Below are 22,501 nucleotides of genomic sequence, written 5' to 3'. Positions count from 1 at the left end.
GGAAAATCTACTCCCGTGGGATGACTCCTGGAAGCCTCCCAAACTAGGACCCTCACCCACGCTGACAGACCATGCCCGCAACCTCGGCATCATACTGGATAGCAAGCTCACCATGAAATACCAGATCAACGCGGTCTCCTCTGCCTGCTTCCTCACACTCTGCAAGATCTTCAAAGGCTCTCCATCAACACCAGAACACCATCACCCAAGCACTAGTCACCAGCTGACTGGTCCATGGCATCGGACTCTTGGAATTACCTCACGCATACTGAAGAGACTACAGTCCATACAGAACTCGGTGGTCAAAACCATCCTCGACCTCCCCAAGCGGACCAACATCACCCCCCACCTCAGGAAGCTCCAGTGGCTGCCCATTCAGAAGAGATATCACTTCAAGTTGCTGATCCACACAAACAAAGCCCTGCTTAACAAAGGACCAGCATACATCAACCACCAATTGGACTTCCATCAACCCTCCAGACACCTGCGCTCTGCCTCCCTTTCCTGCCCACATCCCATACATATGTCGAAGCTACAGCAGAAGTCATTCCTTCTCCTATCTCGCGATCAAGTTCTGGAACGACCTACCCCTTTACCTCCGGACCTCACCCTCTCTGCTTGATTTAAGGAAGGGACTCAAGACTTTGCTGTTTGACTGAGTCCCACCCCCACAACAGGATCATCAGTGCCGGATACCCTCACAGATGATTAGTTACATTATTCAAGTTGTGCTAATAATGATATAATAATTTCAAAATATTTAAAAAACTAAACTTGAAAATGTAATATTGAAAATAATAGCAGTTAAAATATTCTTAAAAAATTAAATATTATTTAAAAAACAATTTTTGATAGGTTCCCAAAAACTCTAAAAATTGCTTTAAAAATAATTTTTAACTGTTTGTTCTCACCCTACTCCACTACAATCCCAACAACCCACAAAAAAGTGAAATGATATTAAAAATAACAAATAAAACAAAACAATAAAATGTAAAAAAATAGTTTTAACAAAACTAAAATATAACATTAAAATAAAGGAAATACATTAATTTAATCAATAAATAATTATCATAATAACACCGTCATCCAAATAAAATAAAACATTAATCATTTTTGAAAAAACATTAAATAATTGAAGATTTAAAGGAAATACCTAACTAATAATCAAATTAAACAATAAAAAATGTAAGTAGCATTTTTTTGATACATCAATTAAATTATTTAACAATTAAAATGCATAATGATTAATATAATTAACCACCTAAATTTAAGAAATCGCAAAAAAGTTAGAATATATAAATATATATATATTCAAGAACGAAATCCAGTAAAGTGCACACTCAGAGACCAATTTGCTCGCTCAAGTTTTATTACTCAAAGGCTACGCTTTTCGACAGAAAACTGTCTTGTTCACACACCGAGTAAAGTTTCGAAGTGCATTATATAGAAATGTGGAGACATAGACAAAGGACTTCCTCTGCAAATCATGAAAGAACTAACGCAAAATAGCGGCCATCTTAGCACAGTACAATAATACGCCTACATAAACGGTATAAAATACCATGAAATGACATGTTCCAACACCACAGAAGTTTTTAATAAACATTCAGATAAATGAGTCTTGTAACAATTTATGCAGTGGTCCCCCCAAAATAACTGCAAATAATCATTTAGTGATTGACAGGTGCAAAAGGTAATGGGGTACCCCCAGAGATGCTGTGAGTCTAGAGCACAAGGCGGACACAGTAAATACCACATAAAGCCAGATTGTGAACAATATTGTATTCCGGCTCCGCACATCGAAGGCTCAGATGCCTACAAAAAAATGGTGCTGCAGGACTGTACTGGTGCCGGTCCATAGGCTAAAGTCCGGGGAAGTAAACCACCAAGTGGCGTAGTGAAACGTTCTGAAAAGTCAGATGTAAGGAAAAATACTAGAGCCAAGTGGCAGAGAAGAAAAGAGCATCAAAAGGGGAAGGCGGAGGAAGGAACAAGTACTAAGGGCACCACACTGTAGTGCCCTGAAAAAGGGCATAAAGTGAAACAGTGTATACTGAAGGGAACTTGTCTTCCCAATGGCAATATAATAAATTAGTCTGGAAAAGCTATGCTTCCACGTCAGTAATGAGAAACAATGTGAAAAAACGAAAAGAAGAAAATAAACTCTTATCTATATTGGAGTGCACACCCTGGACCGGGGGAGAAAAGGGTAGGGAACCTGTAAAGTGTCCGACAGCATGCGGTAATAGTTAAACAAAATGTAAATATTGAAAATACATATGTAAATATACCTGTACATATAAAGATAAAATCAACTGTTATTCTAGACACAGACTATGGAGGAAGAACAACGTCTTCAGCTGCTACATTCTTCATCGAGATTGTGACCTCCAGGATACCTGGTATCTAATTCAGGTATCCATCTTGATTCCTTTTGACGTAGTTTTAGCAACCTGTTGCCACCCCTAGGGCCCATGTATACCTGTTCAATGGCAAAGAAGCGCAGAAGGGAGTTGCTGGACAGATGGTACTCCTGGGAGTGTCTTGCTATAGGATAATGAGGGTCCCTATTGGTGATGGCTCGTAGATTTTGTAATATTCCCTTCTTAACCATCAAAGTGGTGCTACCAACGTACCTCATCATACAGGGGCACTCAAGGACATAGATCACAAAGTTAGAGCTACATGTTAAAAACGGTGTGATGTTTCTACTTTTACTGGAGCCTGGTATGGTAAACTCCTTGACCATGTAGCTATTGCGGCAAGCTTTACAATGACTGCACGGATAGAAGCCCTTGAGATAGTGTGCCCCCGAAGACCTGATTTCAGTTATGTCCCCATGAACCAGCATATTTCTAAGGCTCCAGCCCTTTTTGTATGTGACTCTAGGTCTCTCACTGATGGTATTGCCTACAATGGGATTACTTTTAAGGATGTCCCACTTCTCTGCCAAAATCTTGTGTATTTTATGGGAGTTTCTATTGTACATGAGGATTACCCTGGTACCAATGGTATCTGGTGCCCTGATTTTAGTGCCCAATTTTTGTTGTTGGCTAATAGAACTCATTTTAGAGATTGCTAGATTGAGTACCCATTTTGGATATCCACGGTCTCTAAATCTTGAGATCATGATCCCTTGTTCGTTTTTGGTATGCCTCATCACTGCTGCAGTTCCTTCTTGCCCTCAGCAGTTCCCCATATGGAATACTCTATTTCAGAGTATCTGGGTGGCTACTGAGGGCATGAAGGAGGCTGTTACATGCCGTGTTTTTGCGAAACAAGGTGGTCCGAAGTGTGCATTGTCGTGCCTCAACCCTGACATCCAGAAAATCAATACACTCTTTGCTTATGTTGTGTGTAAGCATTATATTGTATGTGTTGTTGTTAAGTTTGTTTATGAAGTTAATATCTTCTTGTTTACTGCCCTTCCATAGTACAAAGAGGTCATCAATGTAACGCAACCATAACACAACTTTTTGGAAGTCAGTACAAAGTGTGGCATTACCTCGTATTTCCTCCTCCCAAAGGCCCAGGAACAGGTTGGCAAAGCTAGGGGCAAAACATGTACCCATAGCTGTGCCCAGTGTTTGTTTATACAGATCACCATTGGTGCATCATTTAAATGAGCATGTAGGTATGTTCCAAGTAACTGATATGTTTGTTTTTCAAGAATTGTGAGCAGGGCTTTATCCCTAGATCATGATCTATTATGGTGTATACGGAGTTTAAATCAAGAGTGATAAGGGTGTACATAGCATCCCATCTGATGTTCTCCAGTTTACACAAAAAGTCTTTAGTATCTTGTACATACGATGGTAAGGTAATTAGGTATTACATCAAAAAATGGTCTACATATTTTGAAATGTTTTCAAACACACTGCCCAGGGATGAAACAATAGGTCTGCCAGGAGGGACTTATATATTAAAATGTCTTCTTGTCCTGCTTCTTTACAAATCTAATAATGAGCCAGTAATCAATATTAAAATCAAAACATACTCAAAAAGTAAACTTTAAACGTATTTCCAAAACTTTAAAACATTACTAAGAACATTAGTCAACTAACATTAACATATTCATATCTTAAAACACCAAACATCATAAAACATTACACATTAATCAAAAAATCAACCTTATACAACTATATTCAAAAATACAATATGAAACACTTAAAGCACAATATTTTTATGAAGACATTTTTCCAGTATATTTTTACACAATATTAACCTTGTGCACCTCTGAATTGAGATCATGTTAATCACATTCTGTTGTGTGTCATCTCATTAATATGCAACAAAGACATCCAATTAAAATGTGGTGAGTTAACCAGATATAACCACTTTTTAACCAAATTAGACCTGGCTAGCCTGATGAGCAAGGAACTGTGGAGTGAAATGTATGTAATGTTACAAATTCGATTTCTGGTTGCCAGAGGTATGCACCATGTCCAAGCAGGAATACTGTCCTAGTCAGTGTAAGTCAGATACACCTCCCTAAATTAACCTGTGTTCACCTTCTGCAAACTTGTCACAGAGCAGTCAGGCTTAATTTAAGAGGCAATGTGTAAAGTATTTGTGCAAACCTTCAAAAAATAAGACAGTGAAAACACCACACAAAAAGATACCACACCTGGTTAGAAAAATAGGGTTTAATTTAATGAACAAAACAAGACCAAAACAACAAAAAATTCAATAAGTGGAACCAGAGTTATTAATATTTAAGGAATAAACTGAAATGTATTGCTTAAAAGCATAAAGTGTCAACCAGGACTATCTGGTCATGCTAGACCGGGACTAAGTCAAAAGTTCACACCAACCACGATAGGGTGCAGGCTGACTACAGGATGCATGTTTGACCCTCTGCAAGGTACCTTAGTTGCATCATCTACGGAGCCAGGATACAAGAAGCAAAGAGGCCATGCGTTGTCTTTGAACCGCAAGAAGAAGGTGATGCATCGGCTATGAGCCACACAAAGTTAAGGATGCATCAGAAATGGAGGCAATGTGCTGCTCAGTTGGCGGTGTGATGCTCTTAATCCTCACAGTGATGCATCGTCGTCGAGGTAGATGCAACGGTTCCAGGCACAGCAACGGCATCATGGCATTGATTTCTGCTGGAACATCACTTTATATCCACTTCCAAGAGCCCAAGACTGGAGTGCACCACTTGGCAGGGCAAGACTCACAGATGACAGAGTCCAGGTGCTTTAACAGGGCGGCTGGAAATCTTTGATTTCCCTGAGACTATAGAACAGAAGGCAATATAGCAATCCCTTGGAGCCACTTTGGGTGCAAGTGGTGCAGGTCTAGTCCTTGCCAACTAGGCAAGGATTGCAGCAGGCAGGTCAGCACAGCAGAAAAACAGTTATTCCAGAGCAGCAGTCCATAATATTGGCAAGCCTTCAGCAGCACAGCCCTCCTTCTTCCTAGCAGAGTATACACAGGTCCAGAAGTGTACTGAGTTGGTAGGTTCGGAAGTTGAGTTCTTATACACAGTGGTACCGTTGAAGTGAGGAAGACTTCAAAGAGGGGCTTTGAAGTGCACAGAGGCCTTCCCTTCCTGCCATGGCTCCAAACTCACTACAGGGGGTTAAGTAGTCCTTTGTGTGGGAACAGGACACAACCTGTAAGTGTGACGCTGTGCGCAGCTCCTCCCTCCCATCCTGCACAGGATGTCCCATCAAGATGTGGCTGGCCTATCATTCACACCTAAGCTCCCATTTTATGTGGCTGTCTAGAGAAAATGCGCAAGGTCTAGCTGTCACTCACCCCAGGTGTGTATTGGAGGCAGGCAACAGGCACACAGGGTTAAGAGCAGAAAAATTCAATCTTTTCAAAAGTGGCATTTTAAAAATTGTAATGACTTTACCATTAAAGAGCATTTATCATTACAGTTCCGTAGGTACTAAACAAGACAGCTCTACTTCCTTCCAATTGGAAATTACATTTATTAGATGTCCCAAGAAATCCCCAAGTTAACCTATGGGAGGTGTAGGCCTCACAGTAGAGAAAACATATTTTTCGTCACTACTAGGACATGTAAAGCTTAAAAGTATATTTCCTGCCTTTTACTTACAAAGCACCCTGCGGTATGGGCTACTTAGTGCCACCTTAGGGATGACTTACATGTAGTAAAAGGGGAGATTAAGGCTTGCCAAGGGGTTTTAAATGCCATGTCGACATGGCAGTGTAAACTGCACACACAGGCTCTACAGTAGCAGGCCTGAGGCATGTTTAAAGGGGCTACATATGTGGGTGGCACAATCAGTGTTGCAGGCCCACTAGTAGCATTAAATGTACAGTCCCTCTGTGCACTTTACTAGCGACTTATAAGTAAATTAAATATGCCGATTGTGGATAAGTAAAGCAAACCATGTTTATAGGGAGAGCACATGTACTGTAGCACTGGTTAGCAGTGGTAAAGCACCCAGAGTCCTAAAACCAACAAAACAAGATCAGCAAAATTGGAGGCAAGCAGGCAAAGCATTTGGGGAAAGACTACCCTGAGGCTGACATGTCTGGCAAATGTTGACAGATTACTACACCCATTGCTGTAAGATGAACCACTAAGGAATCCCCTTCATATTCAGGATCTATACTTTGCATGCACTTAATGATCCAAACTGCACATTGTGCATACAATGTATATAACAATTAAATGACTAAAAAGGCAGATTAGGATTCATCTAGAGCTTTCAATTAAAACACAATGGAACATTTGTGGGAATATAGAAAGGTTTGCTAAAGTAGTTTCCTTATTGTCCTTATGAACAGCAAATGGCTTGAATGACTTCCAGCTGGGTTTGATATTGCAAAAAGAACAGATGATGGACGGCATGCTAAACAAATCAGACATTCACTCCCAGTCACAGATCTGGGTTAAATCCATAGTTTTATTGTTTGCCATGCCATTACAGTGTGCACCCAGCCTTATGCAGATCAGTCTTGCCCTGCTCCCCATGGGAACAGTCCAGCCTGAACTGCCAGGCCAGCTCTTTCCTAGACCAGAAACAAGCATGATGGGACTGGTTTCGGGGTATCACCTCTCATCAGCCATGCTAGCTTTAATTTGGTGGCATAGTGAGCACAGGACCCACGTTTGGGCATAGCCTTACCACTTAGGCTGACAAATGCAAAAAGAACAGATGGACAGAATGATGAACAATTCAAACATTAACCCCCAGTCACAGATCTGGGTTGAATCCATCTTTTATTGCTCTCCATTCCATTCCAGTTTGCACTCAGCCATATGCAAATCAGTCTTGACTCTGCTCCCTATGGGAACAGTCAAGCCCGAACTGCCAGGCCAGGCCCTGCCAGGACTGGAAACAAGCATCCTTTAACTGGTTTTGGGGTATCACTCCTCATCAGCCACTAGCTTGAATCTGGTAGCTTAGTGAGCACGAGATCCTCGTGTGGGCATACCCTTCCTACTTAGGGTGACAAATGCAAAAAGAACAGATGATGGACAAAATGCTGCACAAATCAAACATTCACCCCGTCACAGATCTGGGTTAGATCCATCTTTTACATTGCGTTTGATACTGCAGCTGAACCCGTGACTCAATTTCTGCAGGCATACAATGTGACACCTGAATGTATTACTTTATTTGGCTTATCAGAAGTCCATAAGTTCCAAAGGTTGCAAATCCTCAATTGACAAATCAAATGTATATTAGATCTGGGCTAAAATTCCGTTCCGCTCGCGGAAATTGCGATAATTTGACATTTTCGCGTTCCGCGTAGAGCACGAAAATGTCAAAATTTCCGCAATCCGCATTTTACCGGAAATATTTTGCTTGTTCGCGCCGTAAAATAATATATTCTCGCGTGCGCGCGATCGCCTTTCCTGAATCCCCGCGTTCGCTGACAAGTTTTCCCGATCCGGTCGCGTTCTCCACAAGATGTTGCATCGTTGGTAGCCATTTGCGCTGTCTCGCGACAGTTCGCGCCCGCAGTAACGTCATTCATCACGCGATCACGTCTTTCTTCTCGCGATCATGCACCATGAGACAAGTGAAAACAAGATGGCCGCGCCCGTGAGTAACCGCATGGGTAAGTTGGCGAGCCGCGACCACGCATAAAATACCGCGAACGGGCGGGAAAAAAACTTCCGCATCTTCGCGATACTTCCGCGTGTTTGCGGAGATTTTTTACATTTTCGCGATAATTTGCAAAAGTCAATTTTGCAAATTCCGCCCACCCCTAATGTATATATTGAAGTGTTGTTTTCCTTGTTTTATTAGGAAGTATCAAAAAATAGAAAAGCATTACATATAAAATTCCTTTGTAAACAGGCAGCATTACATACAGATCTTAAAAAGTTATTTTGTCATACCTCTAGACCAGACATAAATATACCAACATAAAGGAAGAATTAAAACTCCTATATGAGATTTTATAAAACATCATGTAGGTAGCCATCAAAGAGAGGAGGGAAACACTGCCTAACCGGTTACCACAGCTCAAGTAAATTGCCTACATTTGGATGTTTCTGAATGACAGTGAACACCTACCCACAGGCAAACATGAATTCCTGCCAACAGCCTTTAGGGCAGGTGGTTCGCTTTGAAACCAAACTCTGGTAATACCCAGCCTTGCAACTATAATGGGGCAAAAATAAATACCTACCTAACGGGGAGGTATCCTATGAGAGTGGTCCAACACAATTAGCTCCTGATACCAGCTAACATCCACCTGTAACTAATTGTTCAATTTATTAAAATTGATTGTCCCAAAAAATGGTAGGGTGGGGCAAGTAGCAATTAGAGGTCTTCCTTGAACTGAACTTTAAATAAGCTGTAAGGGGTGTAATATATACCATAGAGAACTTTGAATGGCAAGGTACATTGAGTGACCTCTGAGCCAACCGATCACAGAGCCTGATGTTTTCCGAAGAGACATCAAGAGCCAGTTTTTGGACCACTTTGTCACTAGTTGAACAAAATAATGCTCCTGTGGCCTACTGCTCATAAGAATTCGAAAAAAAACCCACCAATGCCGCCCCTTTAGTCCCACTGCAAAAACAGCATAAAAAGGATTCTCTTAATAGATAGCTCACTAGGTGGCAGGTGAGTGTGAAAGCCTCTATGTTGAAGATAGCATAAAAAAATCATATATCATAATTTCAGTTTTGAAATAAATTAGGCCCTTAACTGTGTCAGGTGAGTATTTTTTTTCAGTGAGAATAACTGTTTGCAAAGTCACTCTAATTGAGACATGATGAAATGGAGATTAACTTGAATTAAAAGATAGGCAATTTAAACTACAATCTTCCTTGGGATGATTAAAGGCACACATTAGAGGGTAAACAATGTTTACAATGCATCATGTACAATGCATGCCATTACAACGCAAGTTGTTACAACGACGCATTCTTACATCACATGCCATTACAATGCTAGTTGTTATAACGACTTGCTGAAGGGGGCAGAAGGTGTTGGATTTGTTGGATTGTCAATCCAGCACCTTCCCTACTGTTGCACACACTGGAGTTGGGAATAGTAAATTATACTATTCCAACCTCCAGCGTCTCCCATACAGCAAGTCGTTGTAACGACATGCATTGTAATGGCATGCGATGTAACAATGCGCAGTTGTAATGACTTGCGTTGTAATAGCATGCGTTGTAAATGCATGCCTTTGTAAGGAGTGCTATTCCATTAGAGCTATGAGGTTTTATGTTGAAAGGTCCATGGAGTTAATTTATAGAACACTAACCTTTGGGAAAGCTTAACTATCAGCATTACATGTTTTCATTATACGCAATGAAAGTCGATAGATAAATATGTGCCTTCTTAATACATTTTGCAAAGTATATATTACTGTAAAGTTTTGCAACATTCATGTAATTTATCACTAAACCTGGATTTTTGTTTATTTTTACAGACCAACAAAGCTGTAGCTAAGGGAGACTTCCACCATGCAAGTTCCAGCTCAAGACGAGCACTCTTCTTGGCTGTGCTGTCAATCACCATTGGAACTGGGATTTACGTGGGAGTGGCTGTGGCCCTCATCGCTTACCTTTCAAAAAACAATCACTTATAAAACTGTGTAAATGGCTGCTGGAGGTGACTAGGAGTATCAGCTAACGCTCCACATGATGTATACACTACATTCAGAAATACTGTGCTCTTTCAACTCTTCCAGATGCAACCCTTCATGTGTGTTCTGTGGATGGGTAAAGGGAAACTCCTTGTGAAAGTGTTCAAGCCATGGAAGAAACTTTGCTTTGCCTCTGTTTTTTTTTCCTACAAGGCTATGTGAGTTATCATTTGTGCACTAAACTGTATCTTATCTACAAGAAGGATTCTTCCCAAAATGGAAGACAAAAGAACTATATGGAGAAAAACGTTATCAATTGTTCAGAAGGATTTTACATTCTTACACTCTACAGGTTGGCCACTGCAGTGTATATATAAGAGAGCAATACAACAAATCGGAATGAACACGGCACCAAGGAACGTGGGTGGAATTGTGAAAGGGAAGGACGTGTGTGTTTTATCCACAGCCTCATAGATTCTAAAATCATGTTTGTCTTGACTGTACATTTCTGATAGGAGCAAAAGATGGTGCTGTGCAAAAATGTCTCAGTACTTGTTCTGCTAAGTTAAGGGAACATCAGCACTTGTTATCATTGCACGTGCCGGTACAATGACTGGGAGTGCCCACTGTATAGTCCATAACCAGCTGCTTACGTTACAGGCTCCTAAGTGTGAAAATGGGACTCCTGATGAAGTCATTGTGGCTCCTTGATTTACTGCTTGTGTGTGTGGTGATAGGCATTTACATGTAAGTCTGAAAGTAAGTCTGTGCAGAGTATAACTCCAGATGTTGTGGACTGTGAGCGAAAAACATTTTGGGAACAGTGACAGATCGTTTTATATAATATTTCCGCACTGTCATTAAAACAAATGAACATTTATTAAACAGCATAAAATACTAAAGCAAACATATCTGAAGGTGAGGCGCATTTTGGATACAAAAATTTAGTTTAGTGCAGGTTATGATTTAAAATATTTAGAGATAGACCTGTAAGTTGGTTATTAAATGTGTTTTCCGAAATGTAATTCAAAAGGTTTATAAAAGTGGTCAATTTTACACGCAATTGCATGCATACAGAAGTAAAAACTGCAGCAACATAAACAACTATATTTTGCAGCTATATTTTCATGCAAAAACTCACTTTTGAATTTTCATTTTTACTCATGCGGCTATCGTTGCGATGTATTTCAAAATCCTGCATAACGTGGACCACTCCTGGATGACTGTTAGTTCATGACCTCACACAAAGGTTTGCATCTTCATACATCATAATCACTTTTTGTAGTGCAACCTACACTCTTACAATTAGATCTGAAGTCTAACTTCACAGACATCCAAGGCGCTAGCTTGATAAGGTTGCCACCTTTCATGTAAAGAAATATGAACAAATCACGAGGTGCATGTCATTATAGATACATATTCATTGCACTGCGAAGCCTCAGACATTGGATGGAACCCATGGTTCAATACTTGACTATTTATCTGTCACATGAGTAAGACTACCTGCCTTCCCATGAATGTTTCCAAATTAAACTGGTTGGAGAGAAACAATCAATGAAAAATGGCAAAAACAACATGCCTTGTTCTTATAGCTCACATTTCTTTGCTACACCTCTGGCTGCAATTGTTAACGAGACAAACATTGGAAAACACATTTTCAATGTACATCCTAGGAAAGGGTTTTATGTGCTCTATTCCTGGGCTTTTTGTAGCTGGTGCAGTGATGATTCCTATATGGGAATGAAAAATATTTTGGATACACTCTCACCGAAGGAGCACAGATCATGTTTGCAAAGTTGCCTTTATGTACTGTACTTTTTCATGTAATTCATGCTCAGGATTTGTATACTCTGCCCAACAGGATTATTTTATTCAACTCCTTGTTTTGACTGTTGAAATACTTTTTTTGGGACTGATTGAATACATCCAAGACAACTCGTTGAACAGGTGAACACAACAGTGAAACATAAATTTCAATGATATTTTTTGTATGGGTTCGAAATATTTGACCTATTGAATGAATGAGAAAGGTTACCTAGGACCTAGAATTGCAGGTCAGAATAGTCTCTACAGGTTTAATGTTTTTGTCTATAATGTGCCAAACATCTTGTACAAAAATGTATATACTTAATTTAAAACATGCCAGATGTTTTTGACATCATGGATTACGCAAGGCAGCATTTATGAATCACTTTGGAAAATGGGTTGGTTAAATTGGAAACCTTCTAGTTTTATAGTGTATGGAATAGCAGAAATGTAATATTACTTGAGCTCAGAGGTTCTAATTAAAAACAAAGAACAATGTTTGTGGTCATTCATGTTTTCAGAATTTTTCATAAGTTAGATATCCTGACAATTTCCAATCAGTGGGGTATAATTCTCAGAAATTTAGCAGAAAAGCAGATGTCTATGTAAAGTTGAAGAATAATGCAGGGAATCCAAAGTACTGATGTAAACCTTTATTAAGATTACATCTAACCAACCTCAGCAGCCGGTTAACATATGCTCTTTACAACCTCGAACTGCAGACTGAGCCTAAACATTCAACAAGTTCTAGTGAAATTGCATTTTTAAAACACCATACATCTTCCCCTTTTCAAGTTTAATTACACTTTCTTCCCCTCTACATTCAGCTTTCTTTTTATAAGGACATATCGACAAATGTAATGTTACAAAGCATATAATGGTCTTTTCTTACACGTTAACTCTTTCTACTACACATTTGAGAATCCGACCAACAGATAGAGTTGACCTCATCAATGACATGAAGGGAAAACATTTCCTACTAAAAAGCTCATCAAGAAAACAGATGACATCAAATGTTTCTACGGAATTCACTATCTCAATCTCAGGCCAACTGGAATACATACCAATGCAACATAAAACATAATAATCCAAAGCTGAAATCCTGATTTGGACAATAATATCCACTTCTATGCCTACCTATGGTCCAGATGTGAGTTCACACAAAACCAAAGGTTGGTTTCTGCATTTCAGAATTGTATCACTCTTGAGGGTCTCATAGCAGAATCTTACACTTCTTTCGATCATCAAATCCACCCATGGCCACCAGTAACCCTCATTGAGTCTCTTTTGGCTATTCCCAGATGACTTTGAAAAAGCACTGTCAATCAAGCATTGGCTCAACCTGCTTGGGGGCACTGTACTCTCTTTTCTCTCCACATCAAGCGAAGTCATCTTTCAAACACAGTTCCTCCTTAACGTTCCAATAACGTTTGACATTCTCATCACATTTGTCCTTATATTTCCAACCTCCATTAAATAGAATCACACTGTTCAATGCTTGTTCATCACCTAGTTCCCTTTTCCATTTCTCTACCTTAATGATGCTACCTGTAATCCTTAATGCATTTACCTCTTCTTCAATGGTTTCTTCACCAAAAATCACTGATCAAGTCTCCATTTTAAGAGTGTATTACATATAATCTAGAGAGAAACAATCTGCTAACAATTGTTTGCACCAAGAATATATGACAGAAAATAAATTAATTTGTGGAGAGTTACCATTCATCTGTGAATTCTTCTAGAATTCAAATCAATTCCTTTCTTAGTGAAGGCTTCCTTCAGAGGCTTGTGATTGGTTTTAATTTAAAAATGACCACCCCACAAAATGACATTTAACTTTTGCACATCCCACAAACCCGCCAAAGCTACTAATTCTATGACAAAATAATTTAGTTCTGCCATTTTAAACCGCACAAAATAAACACAATGGTTTTAGCTGGTCCATCAACTGTTTGCAAGAGCACAGAGCCAAAACTCTTTGAGCTGGAATCCATCATCAAAATAATGTCACCAAGTGGCTCACAAGTACTCAAGTTGGGTGCCTTGTAAAAACAGGTCTTGACATTGTTAAATTCCTCTTCACAAATCTTTTTCCCCAAAAACTCAGTGACCTTCCTCAACAACAGTTTCATGGTTTTACTTTTTTTCTGAAAAATTCGGAAGAATTTTTTTTCTATAGTATTCTCCCATTCCCGAGAAATTCAACAGTTCCCTCTGCCTGGTATGACTCCTGGTGACCCACAGAGCTCGGAACCCCCCCCACACCCACAAACAACGCAAACAACCTCGGCATCATCCTCGGCTCCTCGTTCTCAATGAACTGCCAAATCAACGCCATCTCATCCTCCTGCTTCCACACGCTCTGTCTGCTTGAAAGATTTTCAAGGGGATCCCACCGAGTCCAGGAGAACGGTCACCCAGTTGCTTGTCAGCAGCAAGCGCGACTATGGCAATGCACTCTACGCCGGAACCAACCAAAAACTCCTAAAGAATGCCTCTGCCAGACTTATCCTGGACAACCCCCGCCACAGCAGCATCTCCTAATTTGAAAAACAATAGGTCCTTCAAAAGCAATTCAACATGGGAGAAATATAGACCAGAATCGGCTCTATATAATTATGCAATGCCCAGCCGGACATTGAAGTTTAATGATCAAGAAAACGGATAATTTAGACATACGTGTGAATATTGAGTGGGACACAGTCCTGCGTCCTTCAACAATTAACACAATTACAAACAGTCACACATAAAAGACATTTATCAGGCTGAAGAGAGAAGCTTATAGCCGATAAGGAATTCAAGTGCAAGCTTTCAAGACGGTACAATTTCATGCACAAATTTTAACATATGTGTTTAACATGCATGTTTGTACATAGGGTCGACGACGTTTCGATCTATTTACACAATACATAGATCATCATCAGGACTAGTGAATTAACAAGCCTGAGAGTACAATTCCTGTGAAAAGATGAAGGGGGAGGGATAGAAAGAGAAAGGAAACATTCATTAAAACAACCTATAGATACTGAGAATACTCAATAATGGCAATGGTTATGCACGACAATTCCTAAGTGAATCATGAGCCAGAGGAGGCTATTGCAAGTGCGAAGGAACTTGTTCTACATTTTAAGTAAGGAAAAAGGTGTCGGAAGAGGATTGCAAAAGTGCACCCACCTCAATTACAAGGGTGAGAGAGGCGGTACGTAAACTAGGTGTGAAGAACCGATGGCAGAATGAAACCAGAGGATAAGAGGGGTGAGTTAGGTCTGTGGAACGTGAATTTACGGTGCGCGATCAGCGGCGTGCAAAAATGGCTGGTACAATGTTAACCGCAATTAGGAGTGTGAAAATGCCCGCAGTAATACAGAGTAAGTGGGTACAGATAGCCAAGGAGATGTAAACTATATGTGTGGTGACATAATGCGAGAAAGTGGATGGCGGTAATAACGTAACCCGATCGGCGACGTGAGGTAATCAATCCGGTGGAATTGGAGGCATAATGAGCATAGTGAGGGAGACTGGAGACTGACCTAGAGTGGAGGCGAACGGGATCGTTGCTACCAATTGGGAGGAACCGAGATGGAGTTGTTGTCCGGAGGTACAGCGGCCATAAGGAGGATCAAGGAATGGGGCAATCGCTGGTACTGAAGGGGAGGGAACAGAGGGTAAGGGGATGGGAAAATTGAGCAACGGTAAGGGGGAAAAAAATGTATTTGAATAAGGACTCACCACTTGTTCGTGACGGCGTGCAGAAGGAACGGGTGACCGGAGCTGTAAGAATAATTGGCTTCCGTGTGGGGCGGCTTGACAATCCAAGATGCGCCTAAGGAAAAGCGTAGTATGGGAGTCAGAGAGGGAGGGGGGGCCATTGAGCGAGGGTAATGGGACGGGACACGGACTTACCAGAGATCGAATAAGCTGCACGATCGCAGGGTGAGGATGGAGACCTACGCACAGTTACTAAAACAGACCCGGGAGAGACACGTGACCAACCACGACCGTGTCATGTGACAGGACGTGCAGTGTGTGTGGACATGGGCAACCGTGAGGGGATTTGTGTCGGCCATATTGGGTCAGTGTTGGTAATCAAGGAGTGATAGAAATAGGAATAAGAAACAACGAGGAGTGCATTATTCAGCTAAGCAGGTCAATTCAATTGAAATGACAACAATAAATTACAATAGTTACAGACAGGAAAAGAATATTTGCCAAGTGTCAGATTATTGAAATTGCGAATAAAAATCACGATTCTTTAAATAAGGGACAACCAGTCCTCATTCCTATTAAGACCGTTACGGATTGTGTCCAAAAGAATAATGAGCTTCAACTCCTCTTTATTGAGGATTTGTGCCAAATCGCCGCCTCTTGGTGGCAGCTTGATGGTTCGTAGAACTGTCCATTTGATCTCGTTGTCTTGGTGGTTGGCCAGTTTGAAATGTTCAACCAATGGTGCATTTGGGACATTACAGCGGATCCTGCTGCGGTGTTGTCCGATTCTTGTTTTGATCTTCTGGGTTGTCTGACCAATGTAATTCTTGTTGCATGGACACTGAATCAAGTAAATCACATTGCATGTGTTGCAGTTCGAGAAACCATTAGAATTAATGACAATATTACCAAAAGAGAAAGTTTTGCCTTCCAATGTACAGTCACACAGATTACAATTACCACACTTAGCGTGACCCACCAAGGGCGTCAGTCCCCAATGGGCATTCAGTGTTGTTGGGGGTGCTATTCTGGGGATCGCAGCACGCACTAAATGGTCTTTCAAATTTCGATTTTTACGAAAGGCAAACAATGGTCTTTCTAGATTGAGCATACCCGCATTTAGTATGGGCCAATGTTTAAGAACAGATTTGCGAACATGGTTGGAAATAACCGAAAAGGTGGTCACACATACAATTCTTTTAGTTTCTTTTTTGGGGTTAGGTGTAAGCAAGACTTCCCTAGGGCAATACCAGGCCCGTTTCTGAGCGTTGCGGACAAGTCGCTTAGGGTAACCTCGAGCTTTCAGTTTATCTGTCACCTGAGAGATCTTCACTGGCTTCTCATCAACAAAAGAATCACCTTCAAACTCCTCATGCATGCCTACAAAGCCCTTCACAACACCGGATTTGCATACCTAAACCACAGCCTCTCCTTCTACACACCCACCTGACATCTCTGCTTAGCCCAACTGGCCCTTGCCACTATCCCACGGATCCGCAAGACCTCGGCTAGAGGAAGATCCTTCTCCTACCTCACTGCAAAGACCTGGAACTCTCTACCTCTACATCTCAGGCAATCACCTTCACTGCCTCAATTCAGGAAGGGCCTCAAGACGTTGCTCTTTGACTGAACTGCAGAACAGCCCCCCAGCGCCTTCAGACCCTAACGGGGGATTAGCCACACTCTATAAGAACCCTGATTGATTGATTGAACAGTTCATCCTTATTCACAGGATTAAGCATATTTTTAACAGAGTTAACGTGTTCCTTTTCATGTAGTATACCTTGCACTGTAACTCTAAGACCAACATACTCACAAACTGAAATGTTATATTTACACTTCTCAGACTTAAGAGTCAGTCTACTTGTTCCCAACTTCTTCAGTACTACATTCAGTCTTGAATCATGTTCTTCCCAGGTGCTTCCAAGCTTCAAGACATCTTCATGGTAAATTGTGACACCATCAACTCCTTTTAAAAAAAAATAATTTCCATCGCTTTTTGAAGAACCAAAGAATCTGAAATTAGCCTAAATGGCATCCTCACATATTTGTAAGTATCAACTGGGGTATCAGAAAATGCTAATTCCTGTGACTGAGTATACAAATTGAACTGGTGATAAACAGACGTTAAATCTAAAGAAAAAAATACTAAGCGCCACCCAATGAGCACAACATCTCTGTGATGTTGGGCGGGGTATAAGGATCAACAATCACACACCTATTAAGTTCTCTTAAATCAATCCATAACTGCAGCTCATCATTAGCCCTGCATTCCAGCACCACAGGAAAAGCCATTCAGTACCCTCAACTTCTTGAATAAGGCCCCATTTATTCAACTTCCAAATTTCTTAGGCCATGGCATCCTTCACAATCGAAGACACATTTCTTATTCTATTAACTTTTGGCTTAGCCATATGTTCAAATTTAATAAAATGGAGATAGTTCTTAAGGAAACCCAAACCCTTTGTTAAAAATATCTGGGAAATCCTCCTTATGAGTGGAAGTCTTAACAGGAACCTGAACTACTTCAACCTTTTCTCTCAAGCTGATCGAGGTTACCTATTATGTCCCGTTGATGGAACCAACCAATAATAGAATACACTCTCATAGATATATGCATTTTCCCTGCAACCAACCTTCCGCCACACTCTGCTTTACCCCAAAATATCCCATCAAAGTAATAGGCTCAGCACCATAAGCCTTTGGCCTTCTGTCAGGTTTGAATCATTTTTCTTTGCTTTTTGATTGGCCCACAACTAAATTATTAGGAGTTAATGTTATTTTTGCTCAAGAATCCAATGGTATTTTGCCAGAAGGGCCCTCTATTCATACCTCTTCATAAGGACCTTTGTTATTAATTTCTTTTTTTGGAAGATTTCTGCTTCACACATATCATTGATCATATAGTCAATCTCTCTTTTTCTTGTGTCAATCTGATTTGCAACAACTATTATAATGCCCTTTCCTCCCACATGTTTTGGAAAAAACTTTCCAACCACGGCACTCTTTAAAGTTGGCTATATGACCAAACCCTGCCACATCTGAAACACTCTCATTAAACTTTGTTTGGATTTTAATAAATCTTTGCTAACAATGTTTTTTGTTTTTACCACATGTACTTTTCAGCATCCATACTGTCATATTGAATAATGTTATTTTTAATAACTTAACATATGCTAAAGAACGTTCACAAGATTTTGCACTTGTAATAACTTCTTTAAAGGAAGGATCACCCTTTTTCCATATACATTCCCTAGTCTTTTCTAAAATACATCCTAACATAAATTGCTTACACAAACATTCTTCAAAAGATTGCCCAAAGTTACATGTGGAAGATGGTTTTCTTAAGACTGTAATGTATTGATTTACAGATTCACCAGATCTTTGCATTCTCTTACCAAATAGGTCATGTTTCCAATACAGTGTAAACCTTGGAAAGATAATGCAAATCCGTTTTTTAAAGCAAATATCAATCTCGTTCAGACCAGTAGAATCTTCGGAAGAGAGATCAGGAATATGTTCGGATACTTCCTGCCGTCAGTTCCTAAAAAATGCATTAAAAGAGCCATTTTCCATTAAGCACCGATGGACGTGCTGCACACTCTTGCATAGTGGTTAAATAGTTCCTTCCATTTTGGCCAATGTAGTAGAGGTTCACCAGGAATAGAGAGAATAAACGGTGGTGCAGTGACATTTTGTATGGTGGATAATGAATAAAAGCAAATAATATTACAATTAAAGCAACGCAAAATATATGTTAAAGTGTAAAATAAATGGAATAAATGTAGGGAAATAGCTCAATAGTATCTGGTTTGATAACCGTGGAAAGACACCTGTACCTGTGTAGGGTATACAGATTAATCTGGAATAAAAGTATTTTTTTTCTTTCAAATAAATATGGTACTGATGAACTCCGGGAAAACAAAGTGGTTTCTTCGAAACTTTTTTCAATAAGATGTGATTAATTGAATTTGTATTTTCTTTTCATAAAAATGTCAATGTTTGATGAAATTGCTGTGGTAACCCAATCAAAAAGGCTGCTACTCCTATTTGAAACATGAGGACATCAGAGCCGATATTCACCTAGGTATGAGGCAGCGCCAGGCTGAAGAGACAGTATCCAGTGTATCTCAATGTATAATGGGACGCAAGTTGAAGAACTTCATGTGGCTAGCTGCAAGATGGGGTCGAGTTTGAAGCGAAATGTCACTCCAAAAGTCGGACGCACAGCTCAATCCTTCCAAAAATGTACCACAATGTCAATACGTTTAAATCGATTTTATTCCAAAGTATTCCATATATTCGCCTAAATCAGTTCCTTTAATCTTATCACATGAGAGGCATTTCTGTACTTTAAAGTTTCCAATGCGGCAGATATGCCCATCCGGGCCTTTTTCTGTACCACAAAGTGTACATTCATTATCTTCAGTAGTTAATCTTTAACACCCAATGTATTTTGGGCTTTTTCTAAGCCCTTCGTCAGGGGTTCACTACAAATTTTAAAAAACATTAATGTTAGACTTTGTATTCAGACCTCCATACATTGATAACATCTGATGTTACATTAAGCAGTGCATATATTGTCTTAAAAATCACCTTATTATCAATGTTTTCCCTCTAAATACGTGAATACACGCTTCAAAAGAGTTGCCCAAACAAGTGTTTTCCAAATAACATAACCCGCCTCAACCTGAACAGCACTTGATTCCACAACCGCTTACCTCCGCCATTTGCTGAAGACTGGGGGAGATTGTCAAAGCGTCTTCAATACTCACCTGCTCCAAATAGAAGCCCAGTGGTAGACCCACCCTCACTGCTGCAACCAGGATAGTAATGTCCTATGGTGTGGGCTCGCTCATATACCTGCCGCAGCTGCAGGTGGGGACGGGGCGTGAAGCCAATTGGTTTCAGCTGTGGAGGAGTGTGTCATGTGACGTTCTTGTCAGAACGGCCGAAAAGCTAATGAATGATGTCGGCCATCTTGGAGTGTCTGGGATGCTCATTTTAGAGATTTTAGAGCATTAGATCGATATGGCATGACGTGTGTTATGGTCAAGAATGGGGCAAAAAAGTCCCAGATTTATGAATGCTATGACAAATATAATCATACACCATAGAAGTCCAAGGTATGTAACTGGGTTTGTAATGATAGTCTGTTATTATAATCTTTCAATAATTAGATCTCATGGCCTAAGGTGCATGTATATATCTCGATTTAAGCCACCTCGATTTATCTCAGCCCATCGGTTTGAAAACAGCATGTTGACATGTGTTCAAGGAGGAGGCAGTCATTTGTTGGAATAGATGTTACCTCGTCCACAACAGGGTGGTCTGGACATAGTTACACAATAGTACGGAACTGCTTTTTCAGTCACGGTGAAAGAGGGCAGAAATCCCCTACTTCCCTCAGTATTCAGATTTCGGTCATTGTGATCAACCCCACTGGGGAACACTGTGTAAGGTTTTGGCTTATTCTCAGTTATTGACAAGTGAACCCCAAGGGATTTCATCGCTCAGTCCCTGATGGTCTGAACCCAAATGATGCACCCATCTTTGTTTCATTCTAAAGAAGGCAGAGTGTGTGATCTGTGGGTGACTTTCTAGGAACACCCACCGTAAGCTTTCTGGAGGATGTTTACAATCTTTGAAGTGTGGATACAATTTTGTGGTGTTTTTTTGGTAACGACTCTAGAATAACTAACATAATGGGTAAATAAAAATCCAGTCCTGATGACAACCTGCGACCCATTAATGGCCATTGAAAAGGGCTGAAACATGTTGACCGATAAACAGGGTGAAAGGGTGGTAACCCTCAAGTGACATACACCCAAGTAGTGAGGTTTTTAAATCATACGAGATGCACCCAATAATAAAGGTAAACTGGGGTGTCCTTTAGGTTTTTTTATCTAGATAAAAAAGCCCCTGTAAGTAAAATATTCAAAGTGCTCCCTAAAATATGGTTGAGCCCAGGTTTATAGGGACCAGGATGAGACCCGATGATGAAGCATGACACCAATAGGTTGTGCTAGGGTCCCCTAAAAATACTTTTGAATCTTTGCATTTGAAAATGATTTGGGTCAATCAGGGAGGAGGCTCGGTCGAAAAGGATGGTAGGATACTGTTGTGTATTGGAGTTACACATAGAGTCATTGTCTCTTCCCTCCCCATACACTTTTCTGGGTAAAAGAAAAAACTGTATACGTTTTAAGGAGCATTGCCTCTAGAAAATTGTGTGTAAAACTCAACATAAACCACTTTTAGAAATGCCACCTGCAACTTTCAAAGTGTGTTTGTAGCTACCAGAGGCTGGCAGATGAAGCTACACAACACCTGAATATTGCTTCACTGCACTGGGTAGGTGTACGTAATTCAGGTTCCCAAGTATTAATCAAATAAAAACTATCCTCTTTGGTAAACCTGTATCTTGCATACACCTCCTCATCATTTTTGTCAAACAAAGTCACCCACTGCTTGAATATCCTTTCTCTTTACCTCTTCCTCCTTTGTTGAAATCCCAGAATTCACATCTCCTCACAGCAGCATAGACTGCAGCAATTGTGAAATATTACAAGGCATTTTTGGGTCTTCTTTCATACTTTGCACCTGTTACTCCATGATTCAAAGCCATGATATTTTCCACATGGAAAATGCTGTGTTTTAACAACTTTCCTATTGGTGTATGTTTTGTAAATTAAAATAGTGATTTACTATTTGGAAATCACTTTCAGTGATTTGTCAATGTTTTTGGCTCACAAGAAATTAGTATTTTTTCAAAACTGTGTGCAATTGTAGAAAAAACTAATTGAGAGAGTTTTCATTCATAACAACAGCCTATTTAGCATCCGCTAACATTTTGTGACTGGTTACCATCTCACAAACCATTCGTAAATCAGGCCCATCATTTAGGATTAAACCAGTCAGGTTGTGGTAAAAGACCCTCAAAAAG

The 22,501-nt window shown here is 40.2% G+C and overlaps 1 protein-coding gene across 2 annotated transcripts in view; it reads left to right on the top strand.

Annotated features, from left to right (window-relative positions):
• Window positions 1-15,485, top strand: part of SYNDIG1 (synapse differentiation inducing 1) — a 660,915-nt gene extending 645,430 nt beyond the window's left edge. For both annotated transcript variants that reach the window (XM_085612065.1, XM_085612064.1), the window contains exon 4: window positions 9,886-15,485. In XM_085612065.1, the coding sequence (XP_085468191.1) occupies window positions 9,886-10,044 (159 nt within the window). In that variant the 3' untranslated portion in view covers window positions 10,045-15,485. The remainder of the gene's footprint in view (window positions 1-9,885) is intronic.
• The last annotated feature ends 7,016 nt before the right edge of the window (window positions 15,486-22,501 follow it).

This window comes from Triturus cristatus, chromosome 6, assembly GCF_964204655.1.
Source record: "Triturus cristatus chromosome 6, aTriCri1.1, whole genome shotgun sequence".
Classification (NCBI taxonomy): Eukaryota; Metazoa; Chordata; class Amphibia; order Caudata; family Salamandridae; genus Triturus; species Triturus cristatus.
This window is presented reverse-complemented; position numbering and strand designations above follow the sequence as displayed.